Source organism: Meriones unguiculatus, chromosome 11, assembly GCF_030254825.1.
Source record: "Meriones unguiculatus strain TT.TT164.6M chromosome 11, Bangor_MerUng_6.1, whole genome shotgun sequence".
Classification (NCBI taxonomy): Eukaryota; Metazoa; Chordata; class Mammalia; order Rodentia; family Muridae; genus Meriones; species Meriones unguiculatus.
The window spans coordinates 109,730,366-109,749,078 of NC_083359.1; the positions used below are offsets into that span (position 1 = coordinate 109,730,366).

At 55.6% G+C, this 18,713-nt stretch overlaps 2 protein-coding genes across 2 annotated transcripts in view; both read right to left on the bottom strand.

Annotated features, from left to right (window-relative positions):
• Positions 1-1,244, bottom strand: part of Garin4 (golgi associated RAB2 interactor family member 4) — a 1,734-nt gene extending 490 nt beyond the window's left edge. Inside the window, exon 1 of the mRNA XM_021651049.1 lies at positions 1-1,244. This exon is cut by the window's left edge and continues 490 nt beyond it. Within this exon, the coding sequence (XP_021506724.1) occupies positions 1-1,244 (1,244 nt within the window).
• Positions 1,245-7,261: 6,017 nt separating this feature from the next.
• Atf3 (activating transcription factor 3) lies at positions 7,262-17,357 on the bottom strand. The gene is made up of 4 exons (XM_021651060.2): positions 17,201-17,357; positions 11,428-11,671; positions 9,333-9,440; positions 7,262-8,568 (listed from the first exon to the last, which is right to left on the bottom strand). The coding sequence occupies exons 2-4, from the start codon at positions 11,665-11,667 to the stop codon at positions 8,371-8,373; spliced, it is 546 nt and encodes a 181-aa protein (XP_021506735.1). The 5' UTR covers positions 11,668-11,671; positions 17,201-17,357; the 3' UTR covers positions 7,262-8,370.
• Between the last annotated feature and the right edge of the window lie 1,356 nt (positions 17,358-18,713).

Consider the following 18,713-nt stretch of genomic DNA (forward strand, 5'->3'; position numbering starts at 1 on the left):
CTTCTCACCCTCCTTTCCTTATGGGCCTCGGCGCTGGACTCAGAGGCTTTCTGCTGTCCAGTCTGTCCACCCATGTGGCTTTCACTTGGCAGGGTCAAGGAAAGAGCTGTCGCTGGTAGATCACTGGTTGCCATTTCTCTAACAGTCTTGCCCGTGGGCTGTCTCCCCGAGAGAGCCACAGTCACGCTGTCTTTTTGGGAGAGGCTGGCGGATGAGCTGGGAATATTCTCCAAGGACTTGCTTGCTGCCCCTGCCAAGGCGACTTTCATGCTCTTCGGGGACATCTTGCCAGCGCTTGCGATGGCCAGGTGGCTTTTGGTCCCTCTTGCCCCCATGGTGGCAGCCCCCGCTGCGGCTGCGTTCCCCTGGCTGGGGCCTGAAGACCTGGTTACCACCAAGCTCAGGGCGCCCACGAGGCTGCCCACTGCTGACACCGACTCGTTGGACTTTGATTTGGGTGTGCACACGCTGGCCACAGCAGAGGGTTTGTGGGGGTCGTGGTAGGACCCCTCCCCTCCAGCAAAAGCAGCAGAGGTGACCCCACTGAGATCCGTGACCCCGGGGAGGCTTCTGATGCTGACCTGGTCCGGGTCCCCCCTTCCCTGGCAGTCTGTCCCGGCCGGGCTTGACTTGTCCTCTTCGTCCAGCAGGGGCATGCAGACCATGTCCTCGGCCGGGATGGCGTAGGTGCTGCTGTTGCTGTCCACGGGGGGCCGCAGGAGGTAAATGAGCTTCTCCCAGTAGGTGAACAGGTCATCCCTGCCTTCGTTCGGGGGGCACAGCTGCAGGTAGCATGAACGGCCGGTGGCAAACTTGAGGCGCAGCTGTTGTTTCTCGCGGCTGTGAACGGAAATCCTCACGAACTTCAAAGGAAGGAGCCTCGTGAGCTCCAGGGTCTTGGAGCCCTTGCCCTTTTTGCCCTTGGTGGACGGGCCCCGGCCGGGGCCCTCCTCGCAGCCCGGGGTGGGGCGGGCCAGCAGCATGACGTCGGGGAGCGGGAGGGCAGGGCTGGTGCAGGCGATGCCCACGGTGACCATGCGGACGCGGTTATGCACGTCGATGGCCTCCCCCCGCTTGGTGATCTGGGTGAAGTCGCTCTCGAAGATGGGCGCGTACCTGAAGATGTCGTACTCCCCCTTGTAGAGCTGCCGCTGCAGCTTCCCCATGCTGGTGTTGAACATGCCGACCCCCGAGCCGCTCTGGGCCGTGTAGTACGGCAGCAGACACTCGCTCTTCGTGGCCATTTTGCGTCAAGGCAGGCGTGCTGGCGAGGTGGCTTGGGTGCCTTCCTTGGTCTCCGCAGATGAGGGAGCAGTGGTGCTCCTGCGGCACAGAGGCGGCACTCGGTCGGTCTCTCTACCCACCCCACAACCCTCCACTTGGCCTCAGAGCCTCACAGAGGCCCGGGCTGGGGGTGGGAGCACAGATGATTGACAAGGGGGTGCTGTTGGGTGCCTGGACCCCAAGTCCAACCTCTCCAAAGGTGTAGAGGTGCAGGGTAGACTCCAGGGAGGTTCGCTCAAGGTCTGAAACCCTGCGACCTCCGCCCGTGGTATTTTCCAAAGCGCCCGAGAGTCTACGAACTGCAGTCCTAGTGGGAGGAGTGACCACTAAGGCCTGAGGCCCCGCTCAGCCATATATCCCCTCTCCCTTTGTGACCTGTCGCTGTCACATGCTCCTTTGTCCCGTCCTCCGGCTGGCCTGCAGGAGGACAGGGCCACAGGGGGTGCCCAGGCGGAAAGGTTGCAGGTGGGGAACTGTAGATGAGCACAGACTCAGCTGCATGAATTGGAAGAGACAGGAGATTTGAAACGTGAGCTCGTGGCTTCACTTCAGTGGACCTGGACCCTGGTCTTGATCCTTGCACGTAGCCTCACTGGGTGTTGATGTTGGTAACCTCACCTCACAGGTCCGGGCTTTACTAATTACAACAGAGCGCTCATCCGAGCTGTGCCGTGGGTGATGTCTCCCGAGTTAGTGGAAATCCCAGAGATGCCTACTGACGGGACTATTCTCAATTCGCAGGGCAAAGAAGCCGAACGTAAACCACCCACACCCACAAACTACAGGACTTGGCCTGAATCCAGCCTTGCTGATTCTAAAACCTTTGTTTTAAACCACAACAGGACTTTGCCTCGTGGGGGAAACCTGGGTCAGTCAAACGTTTTCAAACCTGATTGTTTTTACCACATCATGGTAAATTGTATAGTGTGTGTGTGTGTGTGTGTGTGTGTGTGTGTATGTGTGTGTGTTTGTGATGGAGAAACCAGGACAACCACTTTAGACAGTGGGTGGGCTGAGGCGGCCAGGATTAGATTAAATTAAATGAGGCGAGGAGGCCACATTGGTTTTTCCCTTCAGTTTTGTTTCTGTGGGGAACCATTTGCTCCCTTAGGGACCCCGGGTTTTGCTTCCCACTTTTCCACAGTGTTCAGTGAAGTGCACAGGATAGGGGGAGGGGAAAGGGGAGGGGAGGAAACTGAGGTCCTTGAATTCCAAGAGCCCAGCCAAGCCCTTCTGCCCTAACAGCCCCTCTGTGGGGGAGAGCTTGGGAAATCTGTTTGCGTCTGTCGTCACGACTCCGCCTCTTGCCACAGCCACACTTCGAGCCACACTGTTGTCACTCGGACCCCTGCTCAAGATGCTCCCAGTTGGTCCCGTGAAGTATTACTCCAGACATTCATTCCTTCTGGGCAAAGGCTACCACCGTGAAAACACGCACACACACACACACCCCTGTTAACTGATCTCCATAGAGCACACGGTTACCCAGCTGTGAAGAGGAACGGAATGTTGAAGTATGAAGGTCCATACTTCAATATGGTGGACCTTGACATTTTATAAGTGAAAGAAGCCAGACACGGAAGGCCATGCGACAGGCAAGCCTGAGGAGATGAAGAGCGGAGCAGTTGGCCAAGGGCTGGATGTGGGACCTGGGAGACTGACAGTCTGCGGTGGCCGCACAGCGTCATGGATGTGCTCAAAGCATTTAAATAGTATCTGTGTGTTTTCATTCACACATAACACATACACCCTCAAAACGCTTGTTCGAGACCCTTGTGGCTTTAAAAAGTGTAGCTTTCAACTTTAGGTGAACTGTGTGACCCTGGGCAAGCCTTGGAGCTCCCTCCGCCCTCATCTATGGAATGGAGCAAAGCTTTCAAGGACTGAGTGTCCCCCAAGCCACTGTGCCAAAGGCATAAGGCAGAATCCACCACGACTGACACTTCTAAACTGAACCAGAAGAAATTTTCTTTTTTCAATTTTTGTGCATGTATGAGTGGTATTTGAATGTAACCTTGGTTGATTTTCTCAGACACACCCAGCTATGGGCTAGTCTTCCAGCCAGCTGGCTCTGGGGATGCCTTGTCTCTGTCTTAGACCTAGAGTTACACAGGTGCTGAATTCAGGGCTCAAGTGGCAAGTACCTGAACCACTGAGCCATCTTCCCAGCCCTGTTTTTCTCTTAAAAATATTTTTTGCAATTTATTTTGTGTGAGTGTGTGTATGTGAGTGTGTATATGTGTGTGTGTGTGTGTGTGTGTGTGTGTGTGTGTTTGTGTGTAACTGTTGGGGCTTGCACATCCACAGTACACATGTGGCCAGAGAATACCTGTGGGAGTTCTCTCCTTTCATTGTGTGGGGTTCACCTTATCCGACTTGGAACCTGTCTCAGCGGCCCAGTATTGGGGGTTGGTCTTGTGCACCTCGTGTTCAGGTGCAGATCTCTGTGCCCTGAGATCAGGTTGTAGTGTGGATGTGGGCACTGTCATGGTTATTGAAGAATCCCGTCTCAACACTGGGTAAATGCTCCCCAGTTATCTCTGATTGGTTGATAAAAAACTGAACAGCCAAAGACTGGGCAGGGACTTCCAGTCCCATTGAGGGGCGGGGAGTAAGATGGGATGGGGAGAGTGAAGGCACCATGAGGGAGTTGCCATGAGGACAGAGATGGAGAAGCTGCCTGAGTGATACTAGCTGGCAAGCGAAAGGACACCTGGCTGGGAAATAGCCCAGAGCAGGACACAGCCCTTAGGATGGATGAGTAGCTGCCCTCTATACTGCTTTAAAGTTCATCACTACATTTGATAAGTCTCCATGTCATCATTTGGGAGCTAGGGTGGGTAATAGAAAAAGCTACACAGTAATTCAGTGTCTTTTCGTTTACCTCAGGTGTTTTGTTATAGTGACAGAAAGCGAGCTGACACACGCAGTGACACGTGAAACGTCTAGCATGTTGTCCTAGTCACCCGGTGTTAGCTCCCGTCCGTATTTAACCTCACCTGTGCTTTGCAGCTCAGCGGGAATCTCTTCACAAGTACATTTATTTTAGTTTTATGCTTTGAGACAGGATGTGGCTTTGGCCTTGACCAAAGATCCACTAGGCGTGAACCACCTAGTGTGACCCCAAGAGCAATATTTGAGGAGGCCAGAATTGTCTGGAGTTAAGAGCCTCAAGAATGCAGAAGAATGCTTAGTGGAGGTTTGGGTTTCTTTTACACCATGTTTTTGTTTTAATCCCAGGTATATGGGGGGAGGGGCTTTAGTTTGTCCACAGCTGTTAACTATAATTGTCTCGTGCTCTGGCAGGGGCGTGATCCTTGCCAGATGCTGATAGATTAATTCTGAGGATGCTGGGAGCCAGCGCATGGAGAGGCCTGGTCGCTCGCTCATAGGGAGGAGGTGGCTGCTGCTCTCCCTGCTGCTGGTGGTTCATCCTGCCGCTGTTTGCTCCTTTGCTGGGCTGCTGGATATCCTGACTACGAAGACTGGACTTGCCCCAAGGACTAAGTCTAAAGAGGTCTCCACATCCCTTTTCCCTCTACCACCTTTCCCTCCCTTCTCTACCACCTAGTGTTGGGAGGGAGGTAGTGACATAAGAACCCAAATAAAGCAGATAAAACTACGCCAATGCCAACAGTTTGTAAATCTGGCCTCCTTCCAGGCAGATCCAGACCACAGACAGCAGCACCTGAGCCGCACAGACAGGGGTGTCTGTCAACCAAGGGCTCCTTCAAAGCTCCTCAAAGGTGAGTGGGGTGGGCTGGGGGGAGGGAGGCTGGATACGTCGGGAAACAGCATTTCACATCTTGACAGAGCTCATCCCGAGCCAGAATTTTTCAAGCCTTTACTCTGAAACAGGCATTGGGACAGATCCCGGGACAACACAAGAGGCTGAGGAAGGCATAGGGAAGGAAGGTGGCTCTGGCAGGAACTGCCAATGTCCGCATCTCCTGCAGGAGGCAACCAGGGGTTAATTCTGTGTCCTTCCGGACTCCTAGCCTGCCTCCTTCAGAGTGAGGCCTGTGAGAGAGGGCCTCGCTGAGAGGTGTCGCTGCTGCTCATCCTTCTTAAACGTCAAGGCAGAGTAGCTCTTCCGGAAGGAGGGTCCTCTGCTTCCTCTCCAGGCAGAGAACTTCTCAGGCTAGCTTTTCCGGAAGGAGCGTCCTCTGCTTCCTCTCTGGCCCATTGCCATTGAGGCCATTGCAAATCGCCTTGACTTGGTAGTAGCCCCTCTACTGACAACCAGGTTATCAGGGCAGTGGTTTTCGTGTTTTGGTTTTTCTTTATTTCCTCCCCTTCATTAGGATACAGATGAGCTATAGTGGTGGATAATTCTTTCCTGATTAGGAACAACCAGAGAAACACTCACACCTATGCCATGAGATAGTTTAAAAGCAACACATGTAGATCAAACAGGCCCGTGGTCCTGGCTAGTCAGCTCCACTGAGCAGTGTTTGCCACCAAGCTCGCTGACCTGCGTCCATGCCCAGGACCTACGCGGTTGAAGATCTGACTCTCAAATACTGTCCCCGGCCCTCCACTCGTGTGCTGGGGTTTGCTGGGCCGGGAGGGCTTGGTGTCGGGCTTTTGATTAGGGCATGCAAGGCCCAGGGTTCAGTCCTCACTACTGCAAAATGGGGGAGGAGGCATGAAGAAGGAATGGGGGATCACAAGGCCAGGGTGCTGCGGGCCTCTCGGAATAACTTAACCCACCTCGTCCGAAGCTGTCCTGCCCTGTTCGCCCTCACTCTTTCTTGATATTTGAAATACATACATGTTTTGAGGCTGTCCTGCCCTGTTCGCCCTCACTCTTTCTTGATATTTGAAATACATGTTTTGAGGCTGTCCTGCCCCTGTTCGCCCTCACTCTTTCTTGATATTTGAAATACATACATGCTTTGAGGTGCACAGATGTTAACACACCTAAGTCAAGCTGAAACTTGTTTGAGAAGCACCGTGGCAGAAGGCAGGTTCGAGAGGCTCAAGCCAAAGAGAGGCTCAGCAGGGGAAGGCACATGCTGCCAAGCCCAACGGCCCCAGTTCAGTTCCTAGGACACCCATGTGGAGGAGAGAGAACTGACTCCACGCTGTCCTCTGTGCTGTCCATGTGTGCCACCCCCAACCCCAACCTAAATGTAATTTGTAAAAAGTCTCAAGCTGAAAAACATGCGTATGTTTTAGGCGTGTTTGTATGTTCAGAGAAACGGATGGTTGTAATATTTAGCAATTTGGATTTTACATCAAAATCCTATTGTAAGCCAGGCACAGTGGGCACACCTTTGAACCCAGCACTGTGGGGGCAGCAGGGACAGAGGGAGAGGGCAGTCCGGTCTGTATGTTGAGTTCCAGGCCACCTAGAACTACATAGTGAGACTCTGCCTCAAAAACAAACAAACAAACAAACAAACAACTATCTTATTGTCAAACAGCTGGTGTGAAGGACGCAGGCAATGTTGTTTCAGGGTCTGTCAGTGAGACACTGAACATCAAGGGACCAGCTAGGGTGGGACTGGAAGTCACCCGCCTAGGCTGGAGAGACGGCTCTGTGCTTAGAAACTCTTCCGTTTCTGCGGGCAACGGCACTCAGTGCCCACACACATACACACACACACACACACACACACACACACATAATTAAAAATAAAAAGTTGAGCTGGAAAGATGGATCAATGCTAACAGCACTCGATGCTCTTGGAGAAAACTGGAGTTCCATTCCCACCCCTCCACGGTGGTTCATAACCCTCTGAAACTCCAGTTCCAGGGCATCCAGCGACCCCTCGCTCCTGGCCTCCTCAGGCACTGCACGCATGTGGTGCAGACATACATGCAAATGAAACACCCATATACAGAAAATGTAAATTAAAAAGAAAAGCCAACTCCCTACCTAGTGTTCCCCAGACAGGCAACACTGATCTCCCCATGACAGAGGCAGCATCAGTGTTTCAGCGGCTTAGCAGAAACCAGAACAACACCTAGGTTCACTGTGTCTTGTTCTGATATTTATTATATTGACAGGCCGGGAATACTGGGATAAATAAGTAATACTCTCTCTTACAGAAAATTGTAATGATACTATTGAATAGGATTAAACACTGAGGATTTCACAGAAACATCAGAATTTTAACAGTAGCCAGAGTCTTAGTGGCCAGAGAGGGACCTCCCAGCCAGAATGCTCTGGGCCACGTCTCTAAACAGCTACAATACAAAAACAATGCCATCAGCACAATTCAGACACCTGGCCCTGCACCTGGCTTCAAGGACGCCCGTCTCCACAGCCTGTGGGAAACGGGCACTCTTTGGCTCTTCCTGCCCGTCACTGAGTGGAAAGGACAGTCCTGCCCTTTGGAAGTTGGACTTGCGCCTTCTCTCTGTGACGTCGTAACAGTTTGCAGCCAAGGACCTGATGAGGTGCCCGGGTTCTTCCTCAGCAGTGGGCACAGGGAGGGAGGCCTCCTGTCGGTACAAGTTAGCACAGCTGGTCACCAGGCCCATCCCGCTGCCCTGGGGCAGCAAGTTCGTGTGGCCACCTGATGGCTTCTGAGGGACACTGACCCCGACGGCAGCCCCCAAACTCTCAGAAATCAGGTCTGATGAAACTCCTGGAAAAATCGCGCCAGTGTTGTGCAAGACAAACATCTAAGCAGGACAACGCCTGGTTCCGAAACGAACGCCCTGTGCAGGCACCCTGGGGCAGAGCGGGGCACCTTCTAGAAAGCACACGCTGGCCACTAGACAGCCTCTCGCCGCATTTGCCCGAGGAGGGCCGCTGCCTGCCGAGGTGGAGGGCGCCGTCCTCCACCGGTGAGTAGACGCCTCTGCGTCAGGGGCCAGCTATGCCATCTGAGAATGGCCAGGACGTCAAGGCCTAAATCCTGGAGTTAGCGAGACAAAGGGCGCTCCTGCTCGTTCGTGGCTCTAGGGCAGAGTGGGACGATGCGGTAGGTTGTCACGATGCGGGTCGTCGCTCCTGCCCCGACGGCTCTCGGCTGATGAGATTCTAGAAGTGCACAGGAAGCCAGCTTTGCAGGGCTTCAGGGTTGGGGTGGAAAGGGGGATGAGGACTCCCCAGGCGCCCCGCGCCCGCGCCTAGCTCTGCAGCGCTCCTTCTTTGATCTGTTGGATGAAGAGGTTCCTCTCATCCTCCGGGGTCCGGCCGTTCTGGGCGCGGACGATACAGGTGGGCCGATGCAGGTTAAGCATGTATATCAAGTGCTGCTTCTCGTTCTTGAGCTCCTCAATCTGCGCCTTCAGCTCTGCGTTCACGCTCTCCAGCTTCTCCGACTCCTGAGGGACAAGTGACAATGACACCCTGGCTCCCGCATCCACAGAAACACACAAGCTCCCCGGTTGTCGCTGACCCTGAAGCAGTGAGCCCGCGCGCACGTGGGGGCGCGGGCAGGGCTCCTGCAGCGGCGTCCAGGCTCTGAGGCCTGCCTTGCCTGCGGACCCGTGCTGTACCCTGGTGACTCTTCTTGAGGGTTAGCCTGCCAGGGTGCTCAGGGCTGTCTAAGGCGGGAGAAGTGGGCAGGGCTCAGACCCACACAGGAACAAGCACGGCTGGGTTGCCGAGCTAACCCGAGCGTGAGAACAGCTCTCCTTAAGCGCCAACGGCAGCGGCAGGGTTTACTGTTTTGTTTTACTTGGCAAAACTGGTGTGCAAAGCCTCTTTAACGAGGAAGAGCTGCCGAGGGCATGTGAACAAGTTCGCACCGCGGCATGCGCGTGCAGGTCACTTTCCGAAACCAGTTCTCTCCGTCCACACTGGGTTCTGGGCACCAAACCCATGGCAGGTTTGCATGGCAAGCCCTTTACCCACGAGCCAGCTTGCTGGCCCCAGACACTGCCGTGTTTCAGCCCACAGTCTTCACTCTGTACCCCCAGAGTCCCTCCACCATGCTCCAGCTTTGCCCCGTTGTCTGCCCGCAGCTGGCGTTTCTGCACCACACACAGCTCCCCTCTGCCACTCACACAGAGGCTGCTGAGGGCAGGTGTGGCACCAGGCAGGGGAAGTGTGAGCGCCAAGCAGGGAAAGCTTGGCCGATACTCACTTTCTGCAGGCACTCCGTCTTCTCTTTTTTCTTGTTTCTACACTTGGCAGCTGCGATTTTGTTTCTTTCCCGCCGCCTCCTTTTCCTTTCGTCTTCTTCAGGGGCCACCTATAAAACCCAAGAGGCACATGTTTAAGCCACCGTGAATCCAAAGTATCAAGGCTGGGGGCTTTCTGTCTGTGTTTCGCCACTTCTGTGTATGTGTGTATGTCTATGTTGGTCTGTGTGTGTGTCTACCACACGCATTCCTGGTGTTTTCAGAGGCCAGAGAGAGTGTTAGATCCTGGGGGCCTGGAGCTACAGGCTGCTGTGAGCCACACACTGCAGGTGCTGGGGATTCCAGTCCTCTGGAGGAGAGCAAGGGCTCTTAACCACTGAGCCGTCTCTCCAGCCTCATGCTTAAGTTGGTGTGAACTCACTTCACACAGGTGTGTGCGCACACTAAGCATGAATAACAAAACCTAAAATGGAGTTATATTTGAAATTAGTAAATGTAAATTACTTTAAAAATGTATTTGCATTTTAAAATAAGAATTTGAATTTTTAAACTGAAAACTGTTGATACTAATTATGATCAAGATCAAGACAAGCACACACACACACACACACAAACACACAAAGAATTTGTGTGTCCTTCCCCCTGGAGCCAGGAATGACCTCTAGATCAGCCCCTAGCCACACTCTCCTCCTAGTAGTGTTTTGGAAGGTTGTGGAACCTTCAACAGGGGTGGGAGGCTCGGCTGGCAGGGGTAGAGGTGGGGACACGGCTGGCAGGGCTGGGCTACCGCAGAAGGAGGGAGCTTTGCCTCCCGAGCCACAGAGCTGAGCTGTGCACGGAGCCACCCCAGCTGCCGTGTCCTCCCAGCACGACAGACTGCACCCCTGAACTGTGAGCCAAACAAACTTCCCCAAGTGGCTTCTGTCAACCACTTGACCTCAGTGACAAGAAGAGAACTCACATCCTTCTCACAAGGCCAGTGAGCTCCCGGAGAAGAGGGACCTGAGGCCATCAGTGGTACCAAAATGATACTAATAAGCCCACAGCGGGATGCTGTGGGTAGAACACTGGACCACCTGTTGATTCAGCCAACAAATCACATTTCCTCACTGAGTCAACACTGAGGCTCAGAGAACAGCCCTGACCAGCTTTGGGGGTGTGGTCCAGTCTGGTGTGGATGTCTACCCAGACCCTGACCAAGCCTGTGGACTGAGGAGAATGAGCACACCCAGGTCCTGACCTCTGCTTCAGGCCCAAGTCCAGCTGGGATGAACTCTTATGGCCAGTGCCAGACCCTGCCAGCTTCAGGATACACAACTGACCCACTCCTGACCGCTTCCTGTTCTTTTGAATCAAAGACACTGCACGGAGGTGTAGGTCTTCCAATCTAGGTAGGCAAAGCCCAAGCAACCATAACCATCAGGGCCACACACCCAGGAAATATAAAAAGTGTACACACACACACACACACACACACACACACACACGGTGATACGGGTTCTTCTGTGTGCGTGAGCCCTGCCTGCACAGGTGCCCACGTCTGTGCAGTTGCTCGATTCGTGTGACACATTTGTGCAGGTGCCTGCAGAGGCCAGAAGAGGATGCCGGATCCCGGAAGCTGGAGTTACAGACAGCTGTGAGCCACCACTGGGTGCCGGGATCTGAACCTGTGTCCTCTGCAGAAGCAGCCAGCGCTCTTAACTGCCAAGCCCTCCCTTTGTGCCGCCTCTCAAGGTCTTGCCAGTTTTCTCTTAAGAGAGTCTTGATATGTACCTCAGCTTGGCCTCAAACTCACCATTCTCTTGATCTTCCTGTTTCAGCCTCTTGATATCACACACACAGATGCACACTAGTCCTGCCCATTCACAGGTGCATGCTACACCTGCCAAACCACAGGTGCACACATACCCGTCCATTCACGGATTCTACTGTTCATTCCATTCTCTTTAGACAACAGAGTTTTAGAACAAAAGCCCTCAGGCAGCTGTGCTTTTACTGGTTCTTATCCCCAACTCTAAGGCTCCTGAATGTGCTGGAATGTGGAGAGTGTGTGATACCTGTGTGCTGAAAGGATGGACACGGGCTGGCGGAACCCACCTCAGATTTCATGACTGACATCTCCAGAGGTCTGTTGCTGATGGTAACGGACTCCAGCGCCGGGGACATCCGATGGCAGAGGTGCTTATTCTGGATGGCGAACCTCAGCTCTTCCTTGACAAAAGGTGTCAGGTTAGCAAAATCCTCAAACGCCAGTGACCCGGGCGGTGAGAGGCACGGGACGATGGCAGAGGCGCTGACCTCGGAGGCTGACACCTGGCCTGGATGTTGAAGCATCATTTTGCTGGAAGAAAAATTCAAGGCCAAACTGCTTCAGGGGTCCTGGGGCATGTGGTCCAAAGTGCAGCCTGCCCCAGAACAAAGTCCCATCAGCCCCCAGGCCTCTGGGTTATTTAATTTCCTTCCGGTCCCTTGCCCATGGCTGCAGAACTTACAGGAAATAGGGGACCGTGTTACTGTCATTTTCCTAAATGGACATGCCGTAACTGCCTCCTAAATAGTTATGTTCACACCCACAGACTAGAGCTACTGTTAACCTTGGTCAGCTTCTTTTTACAGCAGGCAGCTGTTAATGCAGAGATTATAACTGGGCAAGGTTCTGGGAATTAATGACTGTTAAGTGTGCCATCCTAAACAGCCCCCACCCCACAAACACACACACACACACACACACACTCACACATGCTCAGGGAACAACATCGGGGTGAAAAGGATCTAAGAGCAAGAGGCTAGAAGGTGCTATGAAATGCTGTTTTCTGGGCGTGATGTGGCGTGTCCCACTCATGAACTCATAGCAGGTGTGGCTACCTGCACAGGGCTGGAGAAGACAGAGCCTAGCAAACATTCCAGCCCGGAATGCAGAGGGGAGCGTGAGGTCCCAACTCTGACCCAGGAGCTAGTAGCAGTGACCCTTACTGGTGAAAGGGGTTACTTTTTTCAGTAGAGTAGATACAGGTTAGTTCTGTGTGCCAGGAACTAACCCACAGCCATGCAAGCTGTGCTAATTAAGGTCAAAGGACCACCCCCAAAAATGCTATCCTCATGGTAAGTAAAACAGATTCTTAAAACACACAGCTCAGAGATATGACTATAAGATTGAAGAGGGTTGAATTTTCAGGCTCTTCTTTTATTAGCTTGGCTGTGACACAGAACAGCCCCCGAAGAGGAAACACACACACACACACACACACACACACACACATCAAAAATCAAACAACAAAAACCAGCGCCTCCTGTAATCCCCTTTTCAGTCTCTTTTTCACAAAGAAATAGGAAGACACCTGAAATCCAGACACATCTGTTAATGAGTGGAAGTCAAAGCAGGAAGTTGGGGCTTTATTCAGCAGCTCTGTGGCGGAAGTTTCTCCTGCGGGAAGCTGGGTCAGGGAGTGACAACAAGGAATGGTCGGGGAATGGAATGGTGATGGTAGGAACTTGGGTCATGCAGGAACAAGGAGCCCCTTCTTGACAAGAAGGCTGGCAAAGCAAAGGACCTCGGGGTGTGAAAAAGCGGGGAGTGAGGGTCTGGTTTATGGGGCTGTTGTTTAGCTCTGAGGTGCAAGGAGAGAGGCTTGGGACAGGGGCAGACCTAGGTTGGGCCTGGTCTAGAAGGAGCAGGTAATTTGGCTGCAGGTAATTTGGGACCCGGTCTTCATACAGAAAGTGGCTGAGAGCCAGCAAACCACTCTGTCCCAGAGCCAGGCCCAGCATTGGTCATGATGCCTGCTAGCCAGTTGGACAACTGAACAAACAAAGTAGGGTGAGGTCGCCATTCCACATGGCCTGCTCACTCTATAGGTCGGCCAGCACGCGGAGTGGGCGGTCGGGAGAAGCCATCTGGAAGACTGTGCCCCTGCTGTAGCTGTGAGCCCCAGCCCTGTCGGCTCCTGAAGCAGGAGCAGGGAGCGAAGTGAGTGTGCCCAGCCACACTGGTCAGCACCCACATCCAGAGGACAGGGGGCCTCTGGCAAGTCTCTAACATTTAAGGAGAAGCCAGTCCACCCTGTCTCTCCTGAGCCTGTGAGACAGAGATCTGTAAAGCCGAGTCCCGTTCATACCAGAGTTAACCGAGATTTTGACAGAGCGCATTAGCATGGGATAGTATGGGTTTGTTTCGCTTGGCTCCAGGAGCCAGGGCCTTAAATTCCATACACTGCAAACCTTCATTGAACAACAACAACAAAGAGAGCAAAAGTTGGGGGCAGAGTGCCAGCAATAGGAGGCCTGAAACAGGAAGAATGCTGCGGAGACCAAGATGCCCAGGGAAGCCCTGAACTCTGTCCAAGAAGCTGCTCGTCTTTCTAGACCAGCTACACACACACCTCAGTTACTGCCTACATCCAGGCCTAAGTTTAACTGAGCTGTTTCATCCATAAAATCCCAAAACCAGGATTTTTTTTTCTAATCAAGATTTGAGGACCATTTAGTTATAGGTTGTGACTGCACCCCCTGACCCCCGCCCAGTGACTTCTTCTCCTCTGCAAAGATGGGCTGGTAATGAGTCCCCTATTTCCCCAAGAGTGCTGTGAGGAGCTTGGGAAACATCACAAGAAATGCGGTGGGGAGCATTCTGCCACCAGGAGCGACACTGCAGAGGGCTGGCTGCTCTCCTGTGGAGACCCGGCGGGGTCTGGTCACCTTTGCTGCTAGGCGCCTCTCCTCAGGATCCCTTTCCCTGGAGATTAAGGCACAATGGCAGAAACTCCAGGCCAGTGAATGCTGCCCTCAGTAGCCAAAAAGAACTCAGGAAATGTATACAATTCTCTCCCAAACAATCAGACTGAGAACCAGAATTCTCTTAGTTGGAGGCTGAATGTTTGGGCTGAGGGATGTTTCTCTAGCTCAACCTCCTCCTATGCATCCTCAGTCCCCTACCTTTCCAATTTTACAGAAAACAAACAAACAGAAAACAGCTAAGGTGAGGAATTCAGAGCTGACCCTGGCCTGGCCTTCATGAGCAGAACTGGGTGGCTCTGCTGTCCTTACTAGTTTGGGTCACAGCAGCTGAGTGTGTCCCATTGGCCACACAGTTAAGTTTGTTAATGAGCTCTTGGAGCTTAGAGCCTGCTGCTTGGGGCCCCTCCCCCCCATCCTTCTTGGTGTAAAGTCAGGAGGAAACTGAGGAATGCCGGTGGTGTGGAATGTGTCTGTGAAAAGCTGGGGGCTGGGCTTACTTGGGGACACAAGCATGTCGCAAAGCTGTCAAGAAAGCTTTTGATTGACAACCAGGTGGCAGTCTGTGGGATCTTCGCCCCCATCCTTTCCGGTTTGTCTTACACAGAGGTCTTGGGAGAGTCAGTCCATAGTCTGGCTGTGTCCCCCAGGGAAACAAAGTTTAAAGCTCCAGTTTGTTTGTAGGAGCTGAGGCCCCAAGGAGGGGAGTGTTTGAGGGGTGGGGTGAGCTGAGTTAGCTTTCTATACTGATCATGGAAGTGTCTTCAGGACACAAATTCTGTTTCTGCCTTCATGACTTTCCCGTCAGCAATTATGTCATATCATTGGTAACTTCATCATTTTCAAGAAAATGAAACTTCTTTCATTTATTTAACTGGAAATTCAGCTCCTAGATTTTTATCTCCAAGTAACTCTGATGGCTTTGAATTTTCACTTTTGATTTCCACTTCCTTCCACTAAGCTGTCTACACCACCAAGCTGTAGTACTAGCGAGCCAGAAGCCAGCTTTCCCTAACCCCGCATGCTGTCTTCCTCCCCGCCTGGAGGGGCAAGGCGGGGCCTCGGGGCCAGAAACAGCGTCTGCAGGTCACCAGCCGAGCACCTACTCACGAGCCAAAGGCTCCGAAAATTGTGACGGAGGTTGCCAACCCCTGCCGGGGCTGTGGGGACGACCACACGGCGTGGGCACGCTTAACAACATAGGAAACCAACATCCACACACACATTCCGACTCCCCCTCCCCCACTTCGAGGACCTGGGTTAGCTGTCAACTCAGTTTAGCTGTGTTCAACAGGAATCGAGGGAACCCTCAAGAATTTCAGGCCAGGCTGTCACAACCGGCGTGCTGCGGCGGACTCCGGGGACCCCGGGGATCACACCCACTATTTGCTGACATCAGCAGTCCTCTACCGCTGCTACCCGGTCTCCCGGCCGGGTGCAGCCCGTACCTGGAGGACCGGCAGACTCTGGCTGAAGGGACACGCGGAACACCCAGCGCTAGAGCTGTCACGATCAGATCCCCATTCTGTCCTGTGGTAAGCTGAGGTGCAGGGAGGGGCTGGGTCCAGCCAAGCTGCTGACTCCCGCTCTGAGCTCCTCCACCAGTCCCCATCACTTCAAGTGAGCCCCCGGGAGAGAGCGGCCAGCCCGTTAGGCGGTACCGGGACCCCCACAGAGGAGGCTTCCACAGGTGCTGAGCGCTGTGAGCTCCGCCCTGGGCTCCTGGTCAGCCGTGTCGGAAACCTCCAGACAGAAACAGCAGCAACCGCCGCCCACCCCGCGCCCGAGTGAGAGCCTGTGAGTGGAAACATTATCCCACAGCAAATGCGACACACAGAACATGTGCTCTCTCTTCGGCGACACACGCCCATGATCCCAGCGCTTGGGAGCTGAGGCTGGAGGGTTGCCGGGAGTTTAAAAGTTTAAAGCAAGCCTGGGGTATGTAGGGAAACCCTATCTTAAAAAAAAAAAAAAAAAAAAAAAAAGCAAAGCAAGGGAAGGGAAGGGGGTAGAATACACATTTTAAATAGCTCGGGCTTGGCGACTCCTTTAATCTATAAGGAAGTCTGTGATCTACATAATGAAACCAAGAAAAATAAAGCGGCTAGGAGGAAAACACAAAAGTGGGAGCTGAAAATGACAGTGGTGTGGGAGCAGGGAACCAACCGGAGGGAAAAAACTAGGAGACCGAGCTGGAGAGACGCGCCTTTGCCGTCCTGTCTCAGGGACCAGTTAGTAACGCCGGACGGCGACTCCCTCGCTCAGGATCCCTTTGCGGCTCCATTTATTTCACCCGAAAAACTGACAATTTCTGTCAAAACCTGGCTATGTGAACCACACAGCACACTCGGGTAGAGAGGTGCTGGGCGTGGTGGCCGGTACTTTCAGCAGTTGGGAGGCTGGGGCAGGAGGATCGCCGGGAGTTTAAGGACAGTCTGGATTACAGATTGAGACTGTCTCAAAACACACACACACACACACACATACCCACCCACTCACCCACCCACCCACCACACCCTGGTCCCTCCCCCGGCTAGATCCGGTCCCGCGGTTCTCCGAATCCACACAAAGCAAAGACGCCCGCGGACGGGTTACAAGAAAGCCAGAGCCGGAGCCGGAGCCGGAGCGATGGGACAGGGGTGGCCGCAGGCGCCGCGGCCGGCCTTCGCGCGCGCCGGGAGCTCCGCGCCGTGCGCCCGGGACAGCGGCGGCGGCCGCCGGGCAACTTTCCCCGACTCCCTCTCCGCGTCCCGCCGCCGGCGCTCGCCCCGGGGAGCGCACGGCGACCTCCAGCGGCCGCCGACCTCGGGCGGAACGTCCGCCCATTCATTTCGCTCGGTCCCGGGAGCGGCGGCCCCGCGCCTCTCGGCGGACCGCGGAGCGCCGGCTCCGGCTCGGCACGGAGGGACGGCGACCCCCGGCGCCTGGCTGCCCCGCGCCCGGCGCGCCCCGAGCCTCCCGAGCCGCCGGCGGAGCGCGCGCTCGGCCCCCGGCATCGCTCACGCTCGAGCCGAAAGAGAAAGTTGGCTGTCTGGCTTCCCCGGGAACTTCTCCCGCTCGGGGCGGCGGGGCGGCGGCGCGGGGTCCCGGGCGCCGGGAGGGCTGGGCTGGGGCGGCCCCGCGGGGCTCTCGCGCTCACCTGCAGCGTGGGCTCGGGCGGCCGGGGTCCGGGGGGCGGCCGGAGAGGCTCCGTGCGCCGCGCGCCTCGCCGAGTGCGCCTGTGGCCCGGAGCGCGTTGCATCACCCCTTTTATAGGCCTCGCGCTGGCACGGCGCTCGCTCGGCCCCGGGTTACGAAGCCCGGGCTGACGTAATGCTATTAATAGCTTCCAGGGGGAACCGGCCGGGGAGGGGCGAGGGCGGGCAGGGCGGGGCGGGCCGGGGGGCGGGAGGAGCCCGCGGGCTCGGTGATGCAAGCGAGAAGGGGCGGTCGCCCGGCGGCCTGCGCGCCTGGCACGCCGCGGACACACGCGGCCGCCCGCCCTCTCTCCATATGAGGCCGGGAGCCGCCCGGGCGCGCCGCCAGGGCTGCGTAGCCGCCGCTGCGCGTTCCAGGCATGAGCCAATGGTGCCCAAGCCAGCGGCATGACTCCACCGCCCTGGCATCTCTCCCTGCGCGGGGCTGGGGGAGGGGTGCCCGGGAGGCGGGGCCTGGCAGCGAACCAGACTAGGTGAGGCCGGGAAGCGGGCACGACCTTTCTCCGAAGTGCGGGGTCGTTTTTGTGAGCGAAGGGTCCCTTCTGTGGCCGGCGGCCCAGCCCAGGGAGGGGGCCGCGGAGGGGTAGAGGTGACTGTCCCCGCGTGAAGGAGGTGCCCAAAGTTACCGTCCGGTGAAATCACAGCCTCCCCCCCCCCCCCGTGTGACCACCGCCGCCGCGCGCCCCGCTCGTGGGCTAACGCAGACGCCTGGGGCTCCTGCGCTCCGCAGGGGCCTCGGGACTCGCCAGGAGCCCGAGGTGCTGGTGGGACGCTGTCAGCGCGGTTAGGGGTGTTCGCTAACAACACAGATCACCTGCAGGGACCAGGGAATTCTCCGCGAAAGCGCGGGGATGGGAAGAGGAAGGGGCAGGAGGTGGGGAGCCGCGCGGAGGGGTGGCTGGGGCGCCCCGGGGGGAAGGCGCCTGGGTCTCCACCCGGCCGGCGCGAGGTTCCGCTGGATGTGGGGAAACAGCAAAACCCGGCTCCGGGGCTCGAGGGCCCGTCTGCAGGGGCGGAGGGCTGTGCGGGACCGAGCACGCACCGCCCCAAAGCGGAGCGCGGGCCCTGCTCCCCGGGGGGCGGCGGGAAAGGCTGCGCTGCTCGAGGTCCAGGCCGAGGCCTCGGCACTGCTGGGTCTGAACCTTGGAAACTTTTTCCCGCTTCTGATCGGGTAATTCGGAGGTCGGGGAGCAGGACCCCGGGCGGGCGCCACAGCCCACCGAAGCTCAGGAGTCCGCAGTCGCGCACCGCGTGGGGCGGGCGCCACGGGCTCCCACACAGGCACCTGCGAACACCTGCCTTTGGGGGAAGGCGATCGGAGGCCACGGCGTGGGAGTTTGGGGTGAGAAGCAGAACTGTCTGGGTGCACCTGCCGCCCGGATGGTTACAGTGGAGAGGGACGCGCTCTGTCTGTCTGCCGGTCTGTCTGTCTCTCTCACACACTATTACACCGTA